This window comes from Aphelocoma coerulescens, chromosome 1 (genome assembly GCF_041296385.1).
Source record: "Aphelocoma coerulescens isolate FSJ_1873_10779 chromosome 1, UR_Acoe_1.0, whole genome shotgun sequence".
Classification (NCBI taxonomy): Eukaryota; Metazoa; Chordata; class Aves; order Passeriformes; family Corvidae; genus Aphelocoma; species Aphelocoma coerulescens.
Genome location: NC_091013.1, coordinates 1,785,300 through 1,804,335, shown reverse-complemented (window position 1 = coordinate 1,804,335; position 19,036 = coordinate 1,785,300). Strand labels below are relative to the sequence as shown.

Sequence of the window (19,036 nt, the reverse complement as noted above, 5' to 3'; positions counted from 1 at the left end):
CCATCTGAGGTTTGGAGTGCCCTTCCCTGGAGGTGTCCCAGGAAGGGCTGGAGGTGGCACTCAGTGCTCTGGGCTGGGGACAAGGTGGGCATCGGGCACAGCTGGGCGCAGCTGGGCTGGGAGGCTTTTCCAGCCTCAGGGATTCTGGAATTCCGTGGCTTCAGCTGCCAAATCAGTGACACTTGAGGGCACTTTCGAGGTCCAGTCTCTATCAAGCCCCCCAACAGAGTGTCCAGACAACATTTCCAAGCTCAACCTTGTATCCCAGCCAGGACTGCCACTGTTTCCATTGCTTTTTCTGGAAGGGTTCTGACCTTACAGCTCTTGCAATAACAAACATTCCCAAGCAATTTTTCCTCCCCTGGTTGGGAAGGAAGAGCTGAGGGAAGCAGTGAGTCCTGGGCTGTGCCCTCACACATTTGAAGCCTTGATGTTCGTGGGAAGGGTTTCCAAAGGCAGAGGCCTGTCCAACCTCTGGAGAATTTCATCCTTGTGCTCACCAGGTGCCTGGTATTAGGAACCTCCAGGGATAGTTCCAGAGAGAAATGGGGTCTCAAGTGTCTCTTGCACCCCAAAACCCCTTTCACCCCTATCAAAGACTCCCAGGATGACCCAGGAACAATTGGCTTCCATCCACAGAGACCTGAGCTGATTTCTGAGTGGTTTTCCACAGATTTATGGGAATGTTGAACCCAGAGGCTCTCAGATTTTGATGTTAGCTCGTGCTGCTGGCTTGCTGTGAGTGCTGTGGCACTTTTAGTGTGACTCTCGGAGGCATCCAAACAAGGCCAGAGTTTCACGATGACTCTTGGGGGTGTTTGGTCCCTTTTTCCAGTCACCAGCAAGGTCAGGACCTCTCTGAGTCAGTTTTGGGCAATCTGTCTCTGCAGACACACTCTGGGTGTCTTAGCAAGTGTTGTTGGAAATGAAATCTGTATCATCACACATCAAAGCCAGGAGGAGACATTTATGGCCCTGCTGTCCCAGGAATATCCATAAACCCCACATTTGACTAACAATCCCTCCAATCATAACCTGTGTCAACCAGCCCCATAAGTGCTGAATAATGCAGGAGTGATAAAACCACTTAATAAAGCTGGATGGAAATAGGACAGAAGAACCAGGGAATAAAACCTGGGCAGAATTGTTGGTGAGTGACACCCAGGTTTATGGTTCCACGGGCTGTGGTTAACCAGGATGTGGTTAATGAGCAGTCTGCTGGCAGCAAGGAGTAACCCAAGTGTCTTCTTGCTCCTGCCAGCTCATGTCACAGCCCCACACGGGCTTGGTGGAGTCTGTTCTGTAAAAAAGTCCTTTAAAAAATGAAATCCTGCTCCCTCTGGTCTGCTTTATTCTGCTTTTGTAGCCTGGTAATGTGGCCACGTTGTGCTACATTTTTATTGGGGGTTTTCCTGCAGTTATTTTCTAGATAGAAACTTCTCCAGAGCCTTCCAAAGAAATAAATTGACTCCGTGCTTTAACAGAGCAGTTGTCAAAATAAACCCCAGACTGGGAGCAAGATGGAAATGCTGCAGCTTAGTCCAGAGGACAAAGTATATTTTTAAATTCTCTCTCTGTTTTAGTGGTCTAGCTGTTGCATGTAGTGATACAGGGAATTATATTTTGGAAAGGAGGAAGATCCCTGTACAGGCCATTCACTTGAGAGCTGCACTGGATGATCCTTGTGGGTTTCCCCCTCTTTGTTATTCTGGTTTAACAGACTGGAATTATGGCCATGTTGTGCTACACTGTTACTGGGTTTTTCCTGCAGTTATTTTCAAGATAGAAACTTCTCCAGAGCCTTCTAAAGAAATAAATTGACTCTGTGTTCTAGCAGAGCAGCAGGTGTCAAAATAAACCCCAGACTGGGAGAAAGATGGAAATGCTGCAGCTTAGTCCAGAGGACAGAGTATATTTTTTAAATTCTCTCTCTGTTTTAGTGGTCTAGCTGTTGCATGTAGTGCTACAGGGAATTATATTTTGGAAAGGAGGAAGATCCCTGTACAGGCCATTCACTTGAGAGCTGCACTGGATGATCCTTGTGTGTCCCAGCTCAGAATTCTCTGTGATTCTGTGATGTGTCCCAGCTCAGAATTCTCTGTGATTCTGTGATCTACAGGTGCCTCTCTGATGGGTGATAAAGCTTTTGGGAGGGAATTTATCAAACTTCATTACTGGTGCCTCATCTGCTGTGCAGGCAGGGAAAGATGAACAAAGCTGTAAAGCTTTATCACAGAATTTGCTATTTCAAGGATGTCAGGAGCTCAGCCATCCTTGCTGGGGGAGATGTAGGCCCTGAGAGAGGGATGTGAAGTGATGTTTACGATTCCATCCATCTCCAGGACTGCTGTTTAGCGAGGATGTGGATGTGGGAAGACCCTGGGATTTGCAAGGCTTTCGTTCAGCTTCTGGTGGTGATTCCAGCTTAGAGCCGGGTTTAGCTGCAGCAGCCAAGTGGTTCCATCCTTGGCTTCCTGTGAGATCCTGGCCAAGACTCTTCACCTCCCCTCAGCTCCTCCTCCCCAGGGCAGGGATGGGAGGCTGAGTCCCAAATTCCCAGGGATGTGATGAGGACAATTTCCAGGAGCAGGTTTGCGATGTGGCTGCAGCGCCGGAGCGGGAGCTGCGCTAAGGGCAGGGCTGAACTGCCAGGGAATGCTCCTTGGGAAAGGGAATATCACTGCTACAGGCAGGCACTTCTGTTTACATTGCCCTTCAAATTTAGCCTCATTTCTAGAGCTCACTGAAGCAATCTATAAAAATGGGTGGAAGGAAGAAACCCCACATTCAGGTGGGGAAATGAGGGAGCAGAACCTCAATTTTCTTACAACAATTCCTGCTTCTCCGACTCGGGGTGATGTCCCCTGAGGTCTCTGGCTGATAACAGAGATTCCTGTCAGCCTCTGAGTCCTCTCTGATGCTGAGATAACGATGCTGAAGCTGCTGCCAGGCAATGGTTTTCTTGCTGCCAAGGCCAGCACCATCATTTGAGGTCTTATCAAACATGCAGAATGTTACCTCTGTTCTTTAAAAAATGCCAGGAGTAAATCCAGGGGCAGCAGTTCTTTTCCCAAAGCAGAGCCATCCCATGCACAGAGCGATTTGGAAAAGACCTTTGCAGTTTTCTTGGTGAATAATAGAAGAACTGAGCTTTATACTCTGCTGTGACTCCATGAAATGTTTTAATTCTCTGTGGACGAGCTGTAGGGATTTTTTTTTTAATTTTTCCATTCCCTTCTTTCTTGGCACTGCAGTAGCAGCTGATTTTCAGAGGGCTCTGCTTCACAATATGGAATTGATCTCCTGCTGGCCTCAGTCAGAGTGTGGGATTTTACAACCTGCCTGGGGGATCTGAGCACCCACTTTTCTTTCATTTTAACAAGAGCTGTTGCTCAGATTCCCGTGGCACTTTTGGAAAGGACAGCCACGACTTCCCAGCCTCCCTGAATGAGCTCCCTTCAGAAAGCACAGATAACACCCCAGAGTCAGGAATATCAGATAAACCCTGACTGTTAAGGGGTAACCTCATTTTTTTTTTTTTTTTTTTTTTTTTTCACAAACAGAGTGTAGATGATTTAAATATAAATTAATTTTGTTTCCCCGAAAGCTTTGAGCAGTTGCCACGGAGGGAATGAATCCAGCACCAGGATTCTACACCCCATAAAACCTTTTAGTGCCTTGCAGGGTGTTCGAGCTCCACCAGAAATGTGGAGTTTGCTTTTCTCAACACTTGCTCCGGGATTTTTTTGCTCAGTAACAATGTCTTTTCTTTTCCTGTTGCAGGGAAAAGCTTCACTCTGACTATCACGGTGTTCACAAATCCTCCCCAAGTAGCCACGTACCACAGAGCCATCAAGATCACCGTGGATGGACCTCGGGAACCCAGAAGTAAGTGAGCTCAGGAGAGAATTTCCAGAGGGACAAACTGATTGAATGTAGGGGCTCATCCCCATCCTCACAAAATCCAATGCATGTGGAGAAATGGGAATGTTTTAAGCTTTACAAGTGGTTTTAATTCTGCCTTCCTGAGGTTTTCTTTTTCACTGGTGTCCAGCTGATCCAGTGACTTGCATTTCTGAAATATCCAGCCAGGCATGGCTTGGCTCGTCTCCAAGAGCTGACAGAAGGGATGCTGGTAAAAGGTGGGCAGTGAATACCTTGCACATCATTTCTTGCTTTTCAGATGTTAAGAGGATTTTAAAGCATTGGAAACCAATATGGGCATTGATCAAACCCTTCAGGCTCAAACAGGAATAAATCCCATGGTTGCTGCTTCCTGGAGTTCCCTGAACCTCAGCTCGGGACAGCTTGGGAGCTCCCATCTATTTGTACAGACAGCAAATCCTTCCTCCTTTCTTTCTTTCTTCCCTTTTTAAAAGGAATTAAGCACAAGGAGGAGCTGAAGGATTTGACATTCCCAGGGAGTGCCCGAGCCTTGCACACAGGTGGTTGTTTTGTCCAGGTGCTGAGGGCAGACAGTTCTGTCTGGGTGAAATGGAGTGAGGGTGGAGCAGATGTGCAAGCAGAGATCACAGAATCAGGGAATAGCTTGGGAAGGAAGGGATCTTCAGGATCATCCCATCCCACCCCTGCCATGGCAGGGACACCTCCCACTGTCCCAGGCTGCTCCAAGCCCCAATGTCCAACCTGGCCTTGGGCACTGCCAGGGATCCAGGGGCAGCCCCAGCTGCTCTGGGCACCCTGTGCCAGGGCCTGCCCACCCTGCCAGGGAACAATTCCTGCCCAATCTCCCATCCAGCCCTGCCCTCTGGCACTGGGAAGCCATTCCCTGGCTCCTGCCCCTCCAGCCCTTGGCAATTGTCTCTCTCCAGCTTTCCTGCAGCTCCTTCAGGCCCTGCAAGGCCACCCTGAGCTCACCCCAAAGCTTCTCCTCTCCAGGCTGAACAATCCCAGCTCTGGCAGCCTTTCCTCCCAGCAGAGCTGCTCCATCCCTCTGCTCATCCTGGAGCCTCCTCTGGCCTCTCTCCAGCAGCTCCAGGTCCTTCCCGAGCTGGGATCCCAGCGTCTCGGCCGGTCACCAGAGGCAATCGTTGGCCTCAGTCACTACCCCGAGTGGGGCATTTGCATTTTGTTATCAAAATGTAAATTGAGGTTTGGGACGAGCTTTTTGCTCCCCTCCCACGCTCTTGGCAGAAGTTCTGGATGTTGCTTAAGTGGAATTGTCCCGGGACAACAGAGCAGCAGGACCCAAACACCCTCCAGGGAATGAGACTCACAGCTCGGGGCTGCTTAACCAGGAAAGAAATGTTTAAAATTTCAGCTAAAATAGCTTAGAAAACTCAGGTTTTCTTCTAGAGCCTTCATTTGCCTGAGTTGCATCATAATCCATGGTTTTAGTGGAAAAATTTGACCTATATTTTTTGGATTTGAGGACAGGCCTTAAAGCAAATACTCTGTCAGGGTAAGGCTCCTTATTTACTTATTCTTATTTCTTTGGTTTGTTGTTTGGGTTTTTTTCTTTAAATTGTGGTTGAATTGTCCCTGAAAAATATCCTCAGTGAACCAGGCAGCTGTGCACATAAAAAAGGTATTTGTGTATGCAAATTCCAGATTTGCATATGCAATTACCTGAGCATGCTCACTGTTTGCAGACAGCAAATAAACTTCAGTTCTTTGAATATGCATCTGCTTGAAACAAAATCCTCCTGCAGGCAAACCTGCTGCTGGAAATTGATTCTTCAGTTGGGAGAAGAGTTAATATTTAATAAGATTCTGCATTTTAAAAAGGAAGTGGAGATATGATCCATACGGAAGCAGCACACCTATCTGCCCGGCCCAAATGTATGCAAAGGCTTCCTTGGAGTTAATATCCCTTGTTTTAGGCAAATCAGCTGCACAGTGAGGGAGGTTTTAGGGATCTCCTGAGGAAAGGTTGGACTCCCACCATAGGAATTCCCCCCAGTAGGAATTCACAGCTTTTTTATTGCTGAGTCACTTGTGACACAGCATAGAAGGGATTGTGGAATCATGGAATGGTTTGGGTTGGAAAGGACCTTAAAAGTCATCTCATTCCACTCCCTGCCATGGGCAGGGACACCTTCCACTGTCCCAGCGTGCTCCAAGCCCCGTCCAACCTGGCCTTGAATTCCATTAGGGATGGGGAGTCCACAACCTCTCCGGACAACCTCTCCCAAGGCCTCCTCACCCTCACAAACAGGAATTCCTTCCCAATATCCCATCTAACCCTGCTTTCTTTCAGTTTAAAACCATTCCCTCTTTTCCAGTCACTCTCTGCCTGCATAAGAAGTCCTTCTCCCTCCTTTTTATAACCCCTGGAAGGGGCTCTGAGCTCTCCCTGGAGCCTTCTCCTCTCCAGGCCAAACACCCCCAGCTCTCCCAGCTTTTCCAATGATTATATTTTGCTCCCTTCATTTTTAAGTGGGCTTCAAAGTCCTCAAATTTGACTTCTCACCAAGGTTTCCAAATCAGAGCCACAGCCATGACCAGTGCAGTGTCTCTTCCCTAAACACCTTTGATGGAGACATGGATTGAGCCTGGCTTGCCCACAGGATCTGTGGTGAGCCCTGTCAAACCAGCTGTGGACTGAAGGGATTTAGAAGGATATCAGTCTTCTTGGATTGGGATGGGATTCAAAAACTGCTGGATTAGAGTGGTTTTGTTTCCGTAATCGATATTTGGGAACATTCCCACAGATCCATGACTCACTCAGTCACTTGAGCTGAAGGAATTCCAAACAGGCCGAGATGTGTTTTCTCCTGATTCACCAGAGATCTGTGGAAATAATGGGAACAAAATGAGATCCTGCTATCTTCCAGAGATCTAGAAAAAAAACCTGCTGAGGTCCAAAACCAGCTCCAGGAAGAATTTTTGATTCATTTTCTAAAACCGACTCCAGCAAGAGTTGTTGATCCATTTCCTTTGTGTTTGTGATGGTTCTCAGACAGCCTGGATTCCAATAAGTGCAAGGGGCCAGGGGAGGTTCAGATCAAGGATTAGAAACAATTTTTCCCTGCCAGAGTGGTGAGGCCTTGGGATGAGCTGCCCAGGGAGTGGTGCAGTCACTGTCTCTGGGAGTGCTCAGGAGGAGTCTGGATGTGGCCCTTGGGGACAGGCTTTGGGGTGCTGCTGCTGCTGCTGGGGTGGCACTGGGTGATCCTGGAGGGCTCTTCCCGCCTTTCTGGGATTCTGTGGCTTTTGGGCTCTCTGGGATATGTGGAGGTGACAACAGGTGACAATAGCACTGTCCCAGGGCCACCTTTGCTCTGCACAAAGGCCTGTGGACATGGTGTTCCTGCACATCCCATTGTTCACTAGGTCCTCATTGCTGGGGTATCCAGGTCTTTATCCAGCAGCACCTTTGCACGTCTAAATTTTCACTTAAAATTGTGATAAATTCCCATCAGTGGCACTTCCACATTTTCTTTTTTTTTCCCATTGGATTCCTGTCCGTGCCTACCCAGACAAAACTTCTCCTCAGATTGTCACAGCTGGTAGAAAGAGCCAAGGTACTTAAAAACCTGGCTCTTCCTCCCCTGCTTTCATTATGGATTTTTAAAACCTCTTTTGAACTGAGGATTTTTTATTCCCCACTTCTGAATAAATGCTTATTTTCAAAATGTTGGGGTTTTTTTTTCTGAAAAGAAATCCTGCTGCACTGTCAGTGAGAAGGGCAGGATGACCTAACCCATCATTTTCTTCTCCAACTTCTCTGATTCTATGATTCATAAAGCAATTTCTGTTTTTATGAGCTAAGTCCATGGGGAAAATCATTAGCAGTAACCAGATCAAGAGTAGTGCTCCTGATGAAAATACTTTTGGTTAGGAAACTTGGTAGAAATAGTCTGAGCCTTAAATTAAATATTTCCCTTAGGCCATCTGACCTACTGTGTACATCTGCAGAAAAATTAGGTTTTTTTCTTCTTTTGACTGCTTTTTCCTGGTTTTCCTCATTGAATTGTTTTAACCTACATAACTCTGAAAAATTCACTCATGGCCCAAATGCCGGAAAATGATGCAAAAGGAAAAGGCTGCATGGATTTAGCCTTGGTCTAAAGCTAAGCTGGGTGTTTAATGTGATTATTCCCTGTTGGATATGTAGTTTTCCCAAATATTTTTGGGGGGAAAAAAATATCAAAGAGTGGGATGCTGAGAAGTGGGGAGAGAGGGAATATATTGCTGAGCAGGAGATGAGAAGGAGCCTAAAAAGCTGCTGGTTCTGTTCTGAAGGAAATCTTGCCCTGTCTAAGGTCATTTTTAGGGAAATCTCAAGAACCTTTTCATAATATAATAATAATAAAAGTCAAACTGTTCCCCAAAAAAAGCCTTTTCATCCCAATGGGCTGAAATAATATTAATGCCTTCATTTCTTGCTCATTTTCTGCTGCAAGTGCCTCATATTTTGGAAACAGAGACTGAATTGTACCAAATAACAACTTAGAATCCATAAAAAATGAAGCATTTTGTTATTGGAATATAGCCAGCACATACATTTCAGTGGTGGATTATCAGATCCTTCGCTTCACCTGGAATTACCAGGTCTGAGAGTTGCTTAGAAGAAAAGACATGAAGGAGGTCCCAGCACAGGGAGGACGTGGAGCTGCTGGAGAGAGGCCAGAGGAGGCTCCAGGATGAGCAGAGGGATGGAGCAGCTCTGCTGGGAGGAAAGGCTGCCAGAGCTGGGATTGTTCAGCCTGGAGAGGAGAAGCTTTGGGGTGAGCTCAGGGTGGCCTTGCAGGGCCTGAAGGAGCTGCAGGAAAGCTGGAGAGAGACAATTGCCAAGGGCTGGAGGGGCAGGAGCCAGGGAATGGCTTCCCAGTGCCAGAGGGCAGGGCTGGATGGGAGATTGGGCAGGAATTGTTCCCTGGGAGGGTGGGCAGGCCCTGGCACAGGGTGCCCAGAGCAGCTGGGGCTGCCCCTGGATCCCTGGCAGTGTCCAAGGCCAGGCTGGACATTGGGGCTGGGAGCAGCCTGGCACAGTGGGAGGTGTCCCTGCCCATGGCAGGGGTGGGAACTGGATGGGATTTGAGGTCCCTTCCCAGCCCAAACCATTCCATGATACAAATTCTGTAGGAAAGCAAAGTCACCTCATTTCCAATACATGCTTCTAATTTTTTAAAAAATTCTGAACAAAATTTCTGAATCTCTGAATTCTAACAGATGAAGATCTCATTAAGGAAAGACAGGAATCTTGGTTTCAAGGCCTTTTGTCTGGAGCTATAACTGAAACATGATTATTTCATGGCAAACTTCCAGCCACTCCTGAGCTGTCCTTCTTCCTTCAATCCCATCTAACCCTGCTCTCTGTCAGTTTGAAGCCATTCCCCGTTGTCCTGTCACTCCATGCCCTGGTGAAAATCCCTCTCCATCCTTTTTGTAGCCCCTTGATGTACTGGATGGAATTGATGGACTTTAACTGGTTGGCAGTGCAAAGGATTATTAAATTTATGGGAATGCCTGGCACTCTCTGGCAGAGCAGTGATGGTGAGGATCCTTTATGTCCTATCAAGAAGTTGGACCTCAGTAGGTTTATAATACTCCCATCCTTGAGGTTTCATGGTGCAGACACTCCTTTTCCTTATGGAATGGGATTCCTTTCCCTGGCATTTATCAGTCTCACTGCTGAGTCAGGAGAGCTGAGATTGGGTGATGTGAGGCAGGGAATTTGTAATTTATTTAGTTCAATCAAATACTGAAATATGTGGAGCAGGAAACCTGGTGACAACACCGCTTTTCTGGGAGTGCAGGAGATCCTATGTATTTGCTTCCCAAGTCATTTGGCTTTTTTTAAATGAAACATAGAAGTGTTGACAGGACAAGCTCCTTCCCTGAGAAATCAGGGACATGGGAAGCCAGAGCTGCTGCACTGTGGGTTAGGGATGAAGTAAAGTCTGGCCCACTCCTGCAGAAATTATTTCAACTCCTTTTCTCAGTCACTTCATCCCACACAGCTCTTTTTTCACCCCTCTTGAATGAATGGGATTTCAAATCGAATCATTTTGGTGACCCTCCTTGATGTCTCTCTGCTGAAATCAGTGGGAAGTGCTCTGAGCTGTGACAAAACCAGGACCAGCTGAATGCAGATTAGATTATTTCTGAACGTGTTTCACTAAGCCTGACTTTCTCCTGCACTCACTACAAAGGTTTTGTAGCTGTTCAAATCGGTGAACAAGATGGAGATCTTTTGGGAAGAGAGAACATTTTCCATAGGAATAGGAAAACGTGAGGGAATAAAAGCTTTGAAGCAGATGCTGGGGCTGGGAAAGGATGGGCCTGGAACTGGATCCTGCAGTGGAGCTGCCTGTTGTGGGTTTTAGGGAGTTATTTTGCCTTTACCCTTCCCACAAGGAGATTTGCTGGCAAAGCTGGGCTGTTGGAGCATCAATCCTGCTGTTCCTCACGATTGGCAGATGAGAAGTTTTCCTTCAGAGTTTTCCTCCCTCTGTGTCCTAATCCCTTCACCCAGCTCCCCACAGGAGGTGGGAGACAGGGCCTTCCTCTTCCTCAACTCCTGAAGGGGCTGGGAGAAGGGAGAGGGAAACTTCCACCCCTCCTGGAGAGCTCACACACTCCTGTTCGCCAAAGAAGAATTTGGCAGTGCAAGACCTGTTTTTAAACTTCAGTTTTTGAGGAGATTCCTTATTTATGAGTTCCCCAAAACACCACGTGTGCGAGGGAAAGGCTGCAGGGAGCTGTGCAGCATTTTCAGTGAACAGCCCCTATTTTTTTTCTCAAAATCCAACCAGAAAGAGTGAAAATCCATCTGCACTGCAGTTCCTCCCATCTTTGCCTGCCCTGGATTATCAGCTGTAGCAGGCCCACACAAAACACCACCAGCTTTTGCTTCATCGTGGTGAACAATGCAAAAAAGGCTTTCCTTTTGCTCTGCATCTCCATTTGTGCTCCTGCTCTTTGGGAATTGCAATGAGGAAATGCCTTTTCTCTCAGCATTAATGAGAAATCTCGCTCAGGCTGATGCTGTGTCTGCGCTGTGCCAGGGTGTGCAAAGCGTGAGGGAGAGAATGCTTGGGAGAGAATTGGGTTCTTCCAGTGCCTAAAGGGGCTCCAGGAGAGCTGCAGAGGGATTTTTCACAAGGGGAGGAGGGACAGGACACAGGGAATGACTTTAAGCTGCAGAGGGCAGGGCTGGATGGGAGATTGGGCAGGAATTGTTCCCTGGGAGGGTGGGCAGGCCCTGGCACAGGGTGCCCAGAGCAGCTGGGGCTGCCCCTGGATCCCTGGCAGTGCCCAAGGCCAGGCTGGAGCAATCTGGGATAGTGGAAGGTGTTCCTGCCCATGATCAGGATCTTTAAGGTCCCTCCCAACCCAAAGCATTCCATGATTCCACGAGAGGCCGTCTCGACTCTGCACTGGAATCATCAGGGCAGGAGTTGTCTGCCCTACAAGGACATGATGTCCTCATAAATCACTTAAACACATCCTAAAGAAGCAGGAGGATGGAAACATCTTCCCTGCCTTCCTTAATCATGGAACAGATTAGGAACAGCGTGTAAAAATGGGAGGAGACACCAGAAAGAATTTACCCAGTCATAAACAAAACATGGATACATTTTATTTTTTTTAATAGTGCCTGACCTTTGTTCCTTCATTCTTCCTTTGAGTTTGTAGCCATCAAGCCCCACATCCACCAGGCCACCTCCTGGGGCTGACCAGTCCAGAAAAGCCAGGCTGTGTCCCAACCCTCAGCACGTAAAGCTGCAGGAAAAATAAATTTATGGGCCGGTGTTGATTTAATTATTAAGGATTCTGTTTGTCTGATTCCTCCCTGCACCCAGCACCACGGGCTGTTCCTCATTACCTGCCCCACGTATCTTCCCAATCTCACCACAAACAGTTTGGGTTGACCACACCACTTCCCTCTTGAAAGTTAATCCAGTTTGACTCACCCTGCACTGCTCGGGCCGAGCCAAGGAAAACAAGGCAAAGAATAACCTGCTTGTATCCAGTTTGGAAACTTCTCAGAGGCCCTGCTTTCAGAATGCTCCACAGTAGCTCACTATATCTCCCTGCAGCTGCAGAGAAAATCAGGGGAACAAAAAAAAAAAAAAAGGTTCCAGAACTTCACATAAAGCCCAGGCAGAACCCCGTGGAATTTGTGAGCTCCCAGTTTACAATGGGGCGTTAGTCCAGAGGAGGAACCGACAGATTAAATAGCCAAACTCACCTCTGTGGAAAAACATGTGTTTTCCACTCTTGTGTGGCAAAACCAAGCACTGGATTTGGTAAAAGCAAAGGTCTTTAGTTCAAGGGAGGCGTGTAGCCCCACTAATACTCTTTTTTGGGGCACAAGCAAAGCTACAAGTGGTCAAAGACTGAGTAGGCAGCATCCACAGGGAGTGAATTGAATTTGGTGTTGCCAAATTCCCCTGGTTTACAGAAACACTGAGCCACGGGACTTGACCTTTAAGTTGCAGGTTCCTTGTTCAGCCCTGTCTGAGGGTGAGTGATGGGGACCTTTCAGCATCTGCAGATATTCACAATGAAATGTTCCTGTCTGAGCAATTCCTCTGATGTTTGTACAAGCATTTCCCTGTTTGGAGTCACTGCAGAGGTGACAAATGCTCTCATCCCTCGCTTTTCCTGCTCAGGATGAGGGAGGGGGTCCAGCTTCACCCCACCTAAGCTTAGAAATGGGATTGAGGTGCCTGAATGAGGTTCCTGTGTCCAGCAGAAACAGAACCTTCTGCCAAGGGCTGCTCTTGCACCTCGAGTCCTGGGGCAGTTTTGGGTGTCCCAATATAAGATCTGAAGCTCTTGGAGTGTGTTCCAAGGAGGCCACAAAGGTGGTGAAGGGTCTGGAGGGGCCATAAAAGGAGTGGCTGAGGGCACTTGGATTGTCCAGCTGGAGCAGAGGACACTGAGGGCAGAGCTCCCTGGGGGCAGCTCCCATCTCTGCTCCTGGGACAGGGACAGCCCCAGGGAGCGGCTGGAGCTGGGCCAGGGCAGGCTCAGGCTGGAGAGCAGGGAAAGGTTCTTCCCCCAGAGGCTGCTGGGCACTGCCCAGGCTCCCCAGGGAATGGGCACGGCCCCGAGGCTGCCAGAGCTCCAGGAGCGTTTGGACAGCGCTGCCAGGGATGCCCAGGCTGGGATTGCTGGGGGGTCTGGGCAGGGCCAGGGGTGGGACTGGGTGATCCCTGTGGGTCCCTTCCAACTCAGGATATTCCAGGAGTCCATGATTATGTTTCCAGCAGCTTTCCCTTGGATAGAGTTTATTTGTGCCTGTATTTTCATTTTTTCTTGGTTGCTCCCTGAGCTGGTGCTTGAAGCTTGGGCCTCATTCTGCACCTTCTGTTTCAGACCAATCTCAGCTCTGCTGTCTCAGCTGTGGCTGGAGGGGATTCCTGGGGCACTTTGGGAAGATGCAAACCAGAAAGAAGCAAAAGAGGCTTTTGGCAAAGCAATGCTTGACTTGGGACTCACTCAAACATTGGGATTGGGATTTTAGAAGCTGGGATGGATGGGGGAAAGGGAAAGGAAAGCAAAGGCTGTAATTTTGCAAACTCATTTGACTTTCATGATCAGCTTCTTCCCTCCAAACTCCTAACACTCCATGACTTTTACCTCACTGCCATGACCTAATTCCTGGGGTTAATTCCAGGGAATAATTGCACTTCCACGAGAGAAAGAGAGGGCACATAGAGATTCAGCAGAAGTTTTGGTGGATCTACACCAAATAATTGTGGGTTTAGTGGAAATACACTTGTGCTTTGCTGTTTGTACCTCACAGGCCTCACTGGCAGAGCTGAGGGAGAGGAGGAAAAAATTCCTGCCTCAAAGATGTGTCAGGATTGCTTTTTCTGGCTGTGGGACCTCAGGATAGACCTAAGGATTTTCATCAGGAGGAGGGAAAGAGCTGGAGAGGCCCAGCCTGGAGGACTCTGTGGTCTCACAGTCCACAGAGCGAGGGAATGCATGGCCTGCCCCAGCCTTTTTCCTGGGAATGTTCCCCTGGAGCTCTCCCAACACAACTGGACAGAGTTTCAGTGATGGAAAGGGCTCCCAGCCTGAAATTAGGGCAGAAAATTGGAAATTGGCAGCCTAGGGAGGGCGTGGAGTCTCCATCTCTGGAGATATCCCAAACCCACCTGGATGTGTTCCTGTGTCACCTGCTCCAGGTGACCCTGCTTGGACTGGGTGATCTCCAGAGGTCCCTTCCCACCCTAAAAATTCTGTGATTCCGTGAGCTGAGGTCCATTTTCTAGAATATATCAGGCAAGAGAGTCTTGATCTGGACTCTCCCCCCTGCTCTGGTTTGTTCTGAGACAGAATTCCTTCTTTTTACAAATTTTCCTCTACCTAAAATATCTGTGTGGGGTTTTTTTAATAAAAGCACTGATTTTAAAAAGAAGAGCTGAGCAAAAAAAAAAAAAAAAGTCAAAATATTTTTAATTACTGTTAAAACATGTAGGAAAAAATTCCAGAACTTCCAAAGGAGGTACAAGGAGCTCCTTGGGGTTTCCCCCAGGAATCTGTAAATCCTGGTTCACCTTGCTGGTGTCACTGTACACAGAAAAATGGGATCACTTGGTGGAAAAGTTAAATGCTCAGCCCAGGATTGTGCTTTAAACATCCTTTATCTGCAGTTATTCCAAGTGAGGAGCAGATTTTTCCGGCCAAGGTGAGCTTTGCCAGGGAACTGCTAGGAGAATTCACCTGGAAGGGCTTTCCAGTGTCCCTCTGGATCAGCCAGGCCATGGAGTCAGGGCATATCCAGCCTCATTCCCACATTTCCCAGCTCCTCGTGCCTGCAGCCAGGTGGGGGCTGATGACCAACACTGCTCCTGCTGCTAATTCCAGACAGGGCATGAAAATATTGGGATAATCTAAATATTGGGATAATCTCCTGTCTGCCACGCCGCTCCTTCTGTCTGGAAATGAGGCTTGTGCTGTCCAGCACTCTAAAAAAAAACAGGAAAAAAAAAGCTATGATTGCTGATGGATCTCCCTGAAACTCTGCCTGCCTGATTTGTGCTCACCACAGCAATGATATTTGTCACTGAAGTAATCCAAAATATCCTAGAGGGTCTCTAATTCCGTTTTGAGAGAGTTTTTATGTGATTTTTAAACGATGTTGAAGAGGTTGGTGAGCTCTGCCACTGAGCTGATCCTTCTGATGTGCAGAGAGGAGATCAGGGGAAAAGGGTGGGCAAAGAATTTGATCTCTGGGATATCTGGCACGTAGGAAAACAATGTTTAGGCATTGTTAGCCAAAGAAAGATGCTTTTTTTGCAAGCGTTATAGTTGATTTTAAAGCATTTCCCAGCTTGGTAATAATATAGAAGCATTATATTTTAATTAATAGAATCCCAGAATTGGGTTGGGAGGGACCTCAAACTCATCCCATTCCACCTCCTGCCCTGCAGGGACACCTTCCACTATCCCAGGTTGCTCCAAGCCCTGGCCCTGAACACTTCCAAGGGTGAGGAATGCATTTTTTTACAAGAATATATTCTTTTTTTGCACTAAACACAGTGTGTTCACTTCCTAGAACGATGTATGTGAGTTAGTTCCCTCTCATCATTGTACAAAATAATTGCAATAATTTCAGTTTCATTTCAGAACAATGTCCAGCCCTTTATTAACTGGACACAATGAAATGTGAGTGATTTTCTACCCCGCTAATGCCAGAGCCAACCCAAAACCCTGAATAAAACCTGCCCTGAAAAGAGGAGATGCTTGGATCAAGGTCCAAAGTGCTTCCAAAGCAGACAGGTTTCTTTAAACTCACTCCTTACTTTGCTAAAGCCTGGCCAGACACTGCATTTTCCTGGGAATAATCCACTTTTTGGGTGTGAAAAGTTTCCTTTTCCACACGGGAAAAAGGTGGGGTCAGAGGAGAGAAAGGGAGGAATTCAGGGAGAAAGGCTCAGCATAATTAAACTCCCCTGTTGTGGTTTAACCCCAGGAGCAACTAAAGCACACTGACCCCCCCCTTCCCTGGTGGGATGGGGAGGGAATTGGGAAAAGAAGCCCCTATGGGTTGGGATAAGGACAGTTTAATAATTGAAATTGAAATCATTTTAAGAATTGAAATTTTTAAATGAATAAAGCAAAAGGAGGTAACAAAAGGAGAGAAATAAAACCTTTCCCTGATCTCCAGCCCAAACCTTCCCAGACACAGCTCCAAGCCTTTCCCTCAGGTGCCTGTACGCTGGTTTGGGAGTGGATGAGAAGTGACAGAAGAGTGGAGTAATTACAAGGAAAAAAATTTGATTAAAAGACAAAAAGAAACCCCATGAAATCATAGAATGGTTTGGTTTGGAAGGGACCTTAAAGATCACTTAATTCCAGCCCCTGCCATGGACGGGGATATCCCTTAATCCATCCCAGCAGTGTTTACTTGTGAAATGGTCCTGGTTTTCCACAAGAATTCCAGCTGGAAGAAGGAGAGGAGCGATGCCTTTCCTTGGCCTCTGCTTTACCCAATTCTGCCTCTCTGAGCCTGAAAGGCATCTAAGGAAGCCTTCAAAAATCCAAAAGAATGAAAGGAAAATCCAAAACACAAAAGGAAAATTCAAAAATTAAAGGAAAACTCAAAATTTAAAAGGAAGGTAAAGGAAACCTGTTTCTTTTCCTGCACCTGGAGCTCTGCTCTCATCCTTTGGGGCCAACGTGAATCCCAGACTGAGCCACCATTCCCAGCCACCATTCCCACAAAACCAGGGACTGCCAAGGCACTTTGCTGCTGTCATTTCCACATCCCCAATCCCAACACCTGGCTGCAGGCCGAGGCTGAGCGTTCCACAGTCTCTCAAAGTCCATAAAACTGCATTTCCCTGCCATTAAGAGGGGAAGCACTTTCATGTTGCCTCGCTGTAAAAGTCTCGGAAGAGCCAATGTTTTCCCTGCCCTCCCTGTGTAATATTCCATGTAAAAAAAAAAAAAAAAAAACAACCCTCCTGACCTCACTCAGGCAGCATTTGGAAGGGATAAGGTAAAAAACAAAACAAACCAAAAAGCCTCCAAACCCTGTGGTTTAGCCAAGCTGGCTGCATGTCCTGTTTATTCCAGCATCCCCAACACCCACCCTGCAACCTGAGGGGAAAAATTGTTGCTTTTTCTTCTCTCTGCTAATTGATCCTTGTCAAAAAAGCTCTGGGGACACGGGGAGGGGACGAGGGCAGTGGTTCCACCTCGTGTGAGCTCTGTGCCAAGGTCTTCCTTCAACAGCTGGAAGTTTGAGTGTTTTCCATCAAGATTTGTGGCACCTCGTGGCCAAAGCGGCTCAGCACAGCCAAAGCAGCTTCCAAGCACCTTCCTGCTGCTCTTTTTTCATCCTGGAAGAGGGAGGTCTGGGCTTGTGGTCACCTCACGGGGCTGGGAGCAGAGCAGCTGTCACAGGGTCACCTCCTGGCCGTGGGCAAGGCACCTCATTCCTCTGTCATTCCATTTCCCACCTGGCTAAAGGGTTAATAACAGTGCTGGCCTTGCCGGGGTGAGCTGAGGATAAGTTGCCTGCCCCAGCAAGGTGTTTAGAATGCAACTTCAAAGCAGAGCTAATAAACACCAAAATACAAGTCACCTTCACAAAGCCCTGCCTGTGCTTTGAGAGTGGCTTGGGAGAACTATTTCTGTTTGGTACATTTTTCTGGCACAGTTCTTCACTCTCTTTCTGCAGGGCTCTGGTGCCAAACGGGTTCTGTGCAGCCCGAGTAGGAGAAATATAAAATCGATTTTCTGGCTGGGGACAGGGAGGGTAAAGAGGCACTTCTGGAGCTGCATCTTGAGGTGACGATTGCCTGGTGCTGATTCTGAGTGCTTCCCACCCAAAATTAAAATCTAGGCACAAAACCAGCAGAGTTGTCCTGAGGAAGAACCTGTTGGTGCTGATCTTTCGTCCTTGCATTGACACAAATGGAATTTCCACAAATTCAAGGGATGAGACAGATCCTGGCTGTGCCCCTGCACTCCTGGGAATCCCAGGTCATGGAAGAGGCTTCATGCAGGAGGCTGAAGGCTGAAACACCCCCAAAATTCAGCTGGATGCTCTGGGGCAGCACAAGAAGGGGTGGAGGGGTCCAGGAGTTTCACATGGTAGATGCAGGGTGTGGAGATATCTTGGAAATCAGGAGGAATTCTGGATATCAGAGAGAATTTTGGACATCAGGAGGGATTTTGTCACAGAAAGGGGTGTTAAACATTCAAATGGGCTGCCCAGGGAGGTTTGGAGTGCCCATCCCTGGAGGTGTCCCAGGAAGGGCTGGAGGTGGCACTCAGTGCTCTGGGCTGGGGACAAGGTGGGCATCGGGCACAGCTGGGCACAGCTGGGCTGGGAGGGATTTTCCAGCCTCAGGGATCCTGGGATTCTGTGAGGCAGGCAGAGATCCTCCCATCAGCCTGGGAACAGCCTGAACTGTGGGGTTCAGGAGAGGTGGGAGGGGAAGGGGAGGGCACAGGGGGTCAAACTTGGCCTTCCTGCACTCCTTTAAATGCAGGAGATGTCTGAGGAGACTCTGAAATCAGGAATAAATGCCAGTGTGGGGCTGGATTTGGAAGGATGTGGCTCTTGGCTCTGCCAGCCCTGGGTAGAGCCTGTTGGAGCTTAAAATAATCCCCATGGATGAGGTATTTTACACATCTTGTGTGACTCCACATGTTGGCGTTCACATCCAGGGTCAGGAGCCCAAGGCTTGAGGAACTTCCAGCTTTTCTTTGCTGACAAATGCAGCATTTGCTCCCAACCAACCAGAATGTCAGATAAAAGTCCTTTTCAGCTGTCTTTGCTTCTCCACTCCTTTTTTATTTCTACTTCTTCTTCTTTTTTTTTTTTTTTTTTTAAGCCCTAATGGGTCTCTTTAATGACGAAACCACCGCTATATAATATGTCTTTTTATATTTTAATTCCTTCCCCCTCCCCTTGGGATAATTTACAGCACAGTGTGGAATCTGAGACAGTTCAAGCTGTGCCAAAGGGCCTGGCAAGGGGAAGAAATACCGAGCCACTGAGATTTGGAACCATAAGACGAGTTATAAAATTTAATTTTAGAAATGCAGCTACTGGGAACTGGTTTTAAATGCACATTTTCCTTTTAGTGCA

General features: G+C 47.6%; 1 protein-coding gene across 2 annotated transcripts in view; it reads left to right on the top strand.

Moving 5' to 3' along the window:
- The window catches only part of RUNX1 (RUNX family transcription factor 1), an 80,702-nt gene that overhangs the window by 21,013 nt on the left and 40,653 nt on the right, over positions 1-19,036 (top strand). For both annotated transcript variants that reach the window (XM_069008277.1, XM_069008199.1), the window contains exon 3: positions 3,784-3,888. In XM_069008277.1, the coding sequence (XP_068864378.1) occupies positions 3,784-3,888 (105 nt within the window). The remainder of the gene's footprint in view (positions 1-3,783; positions 3,889-19,036) is intronic.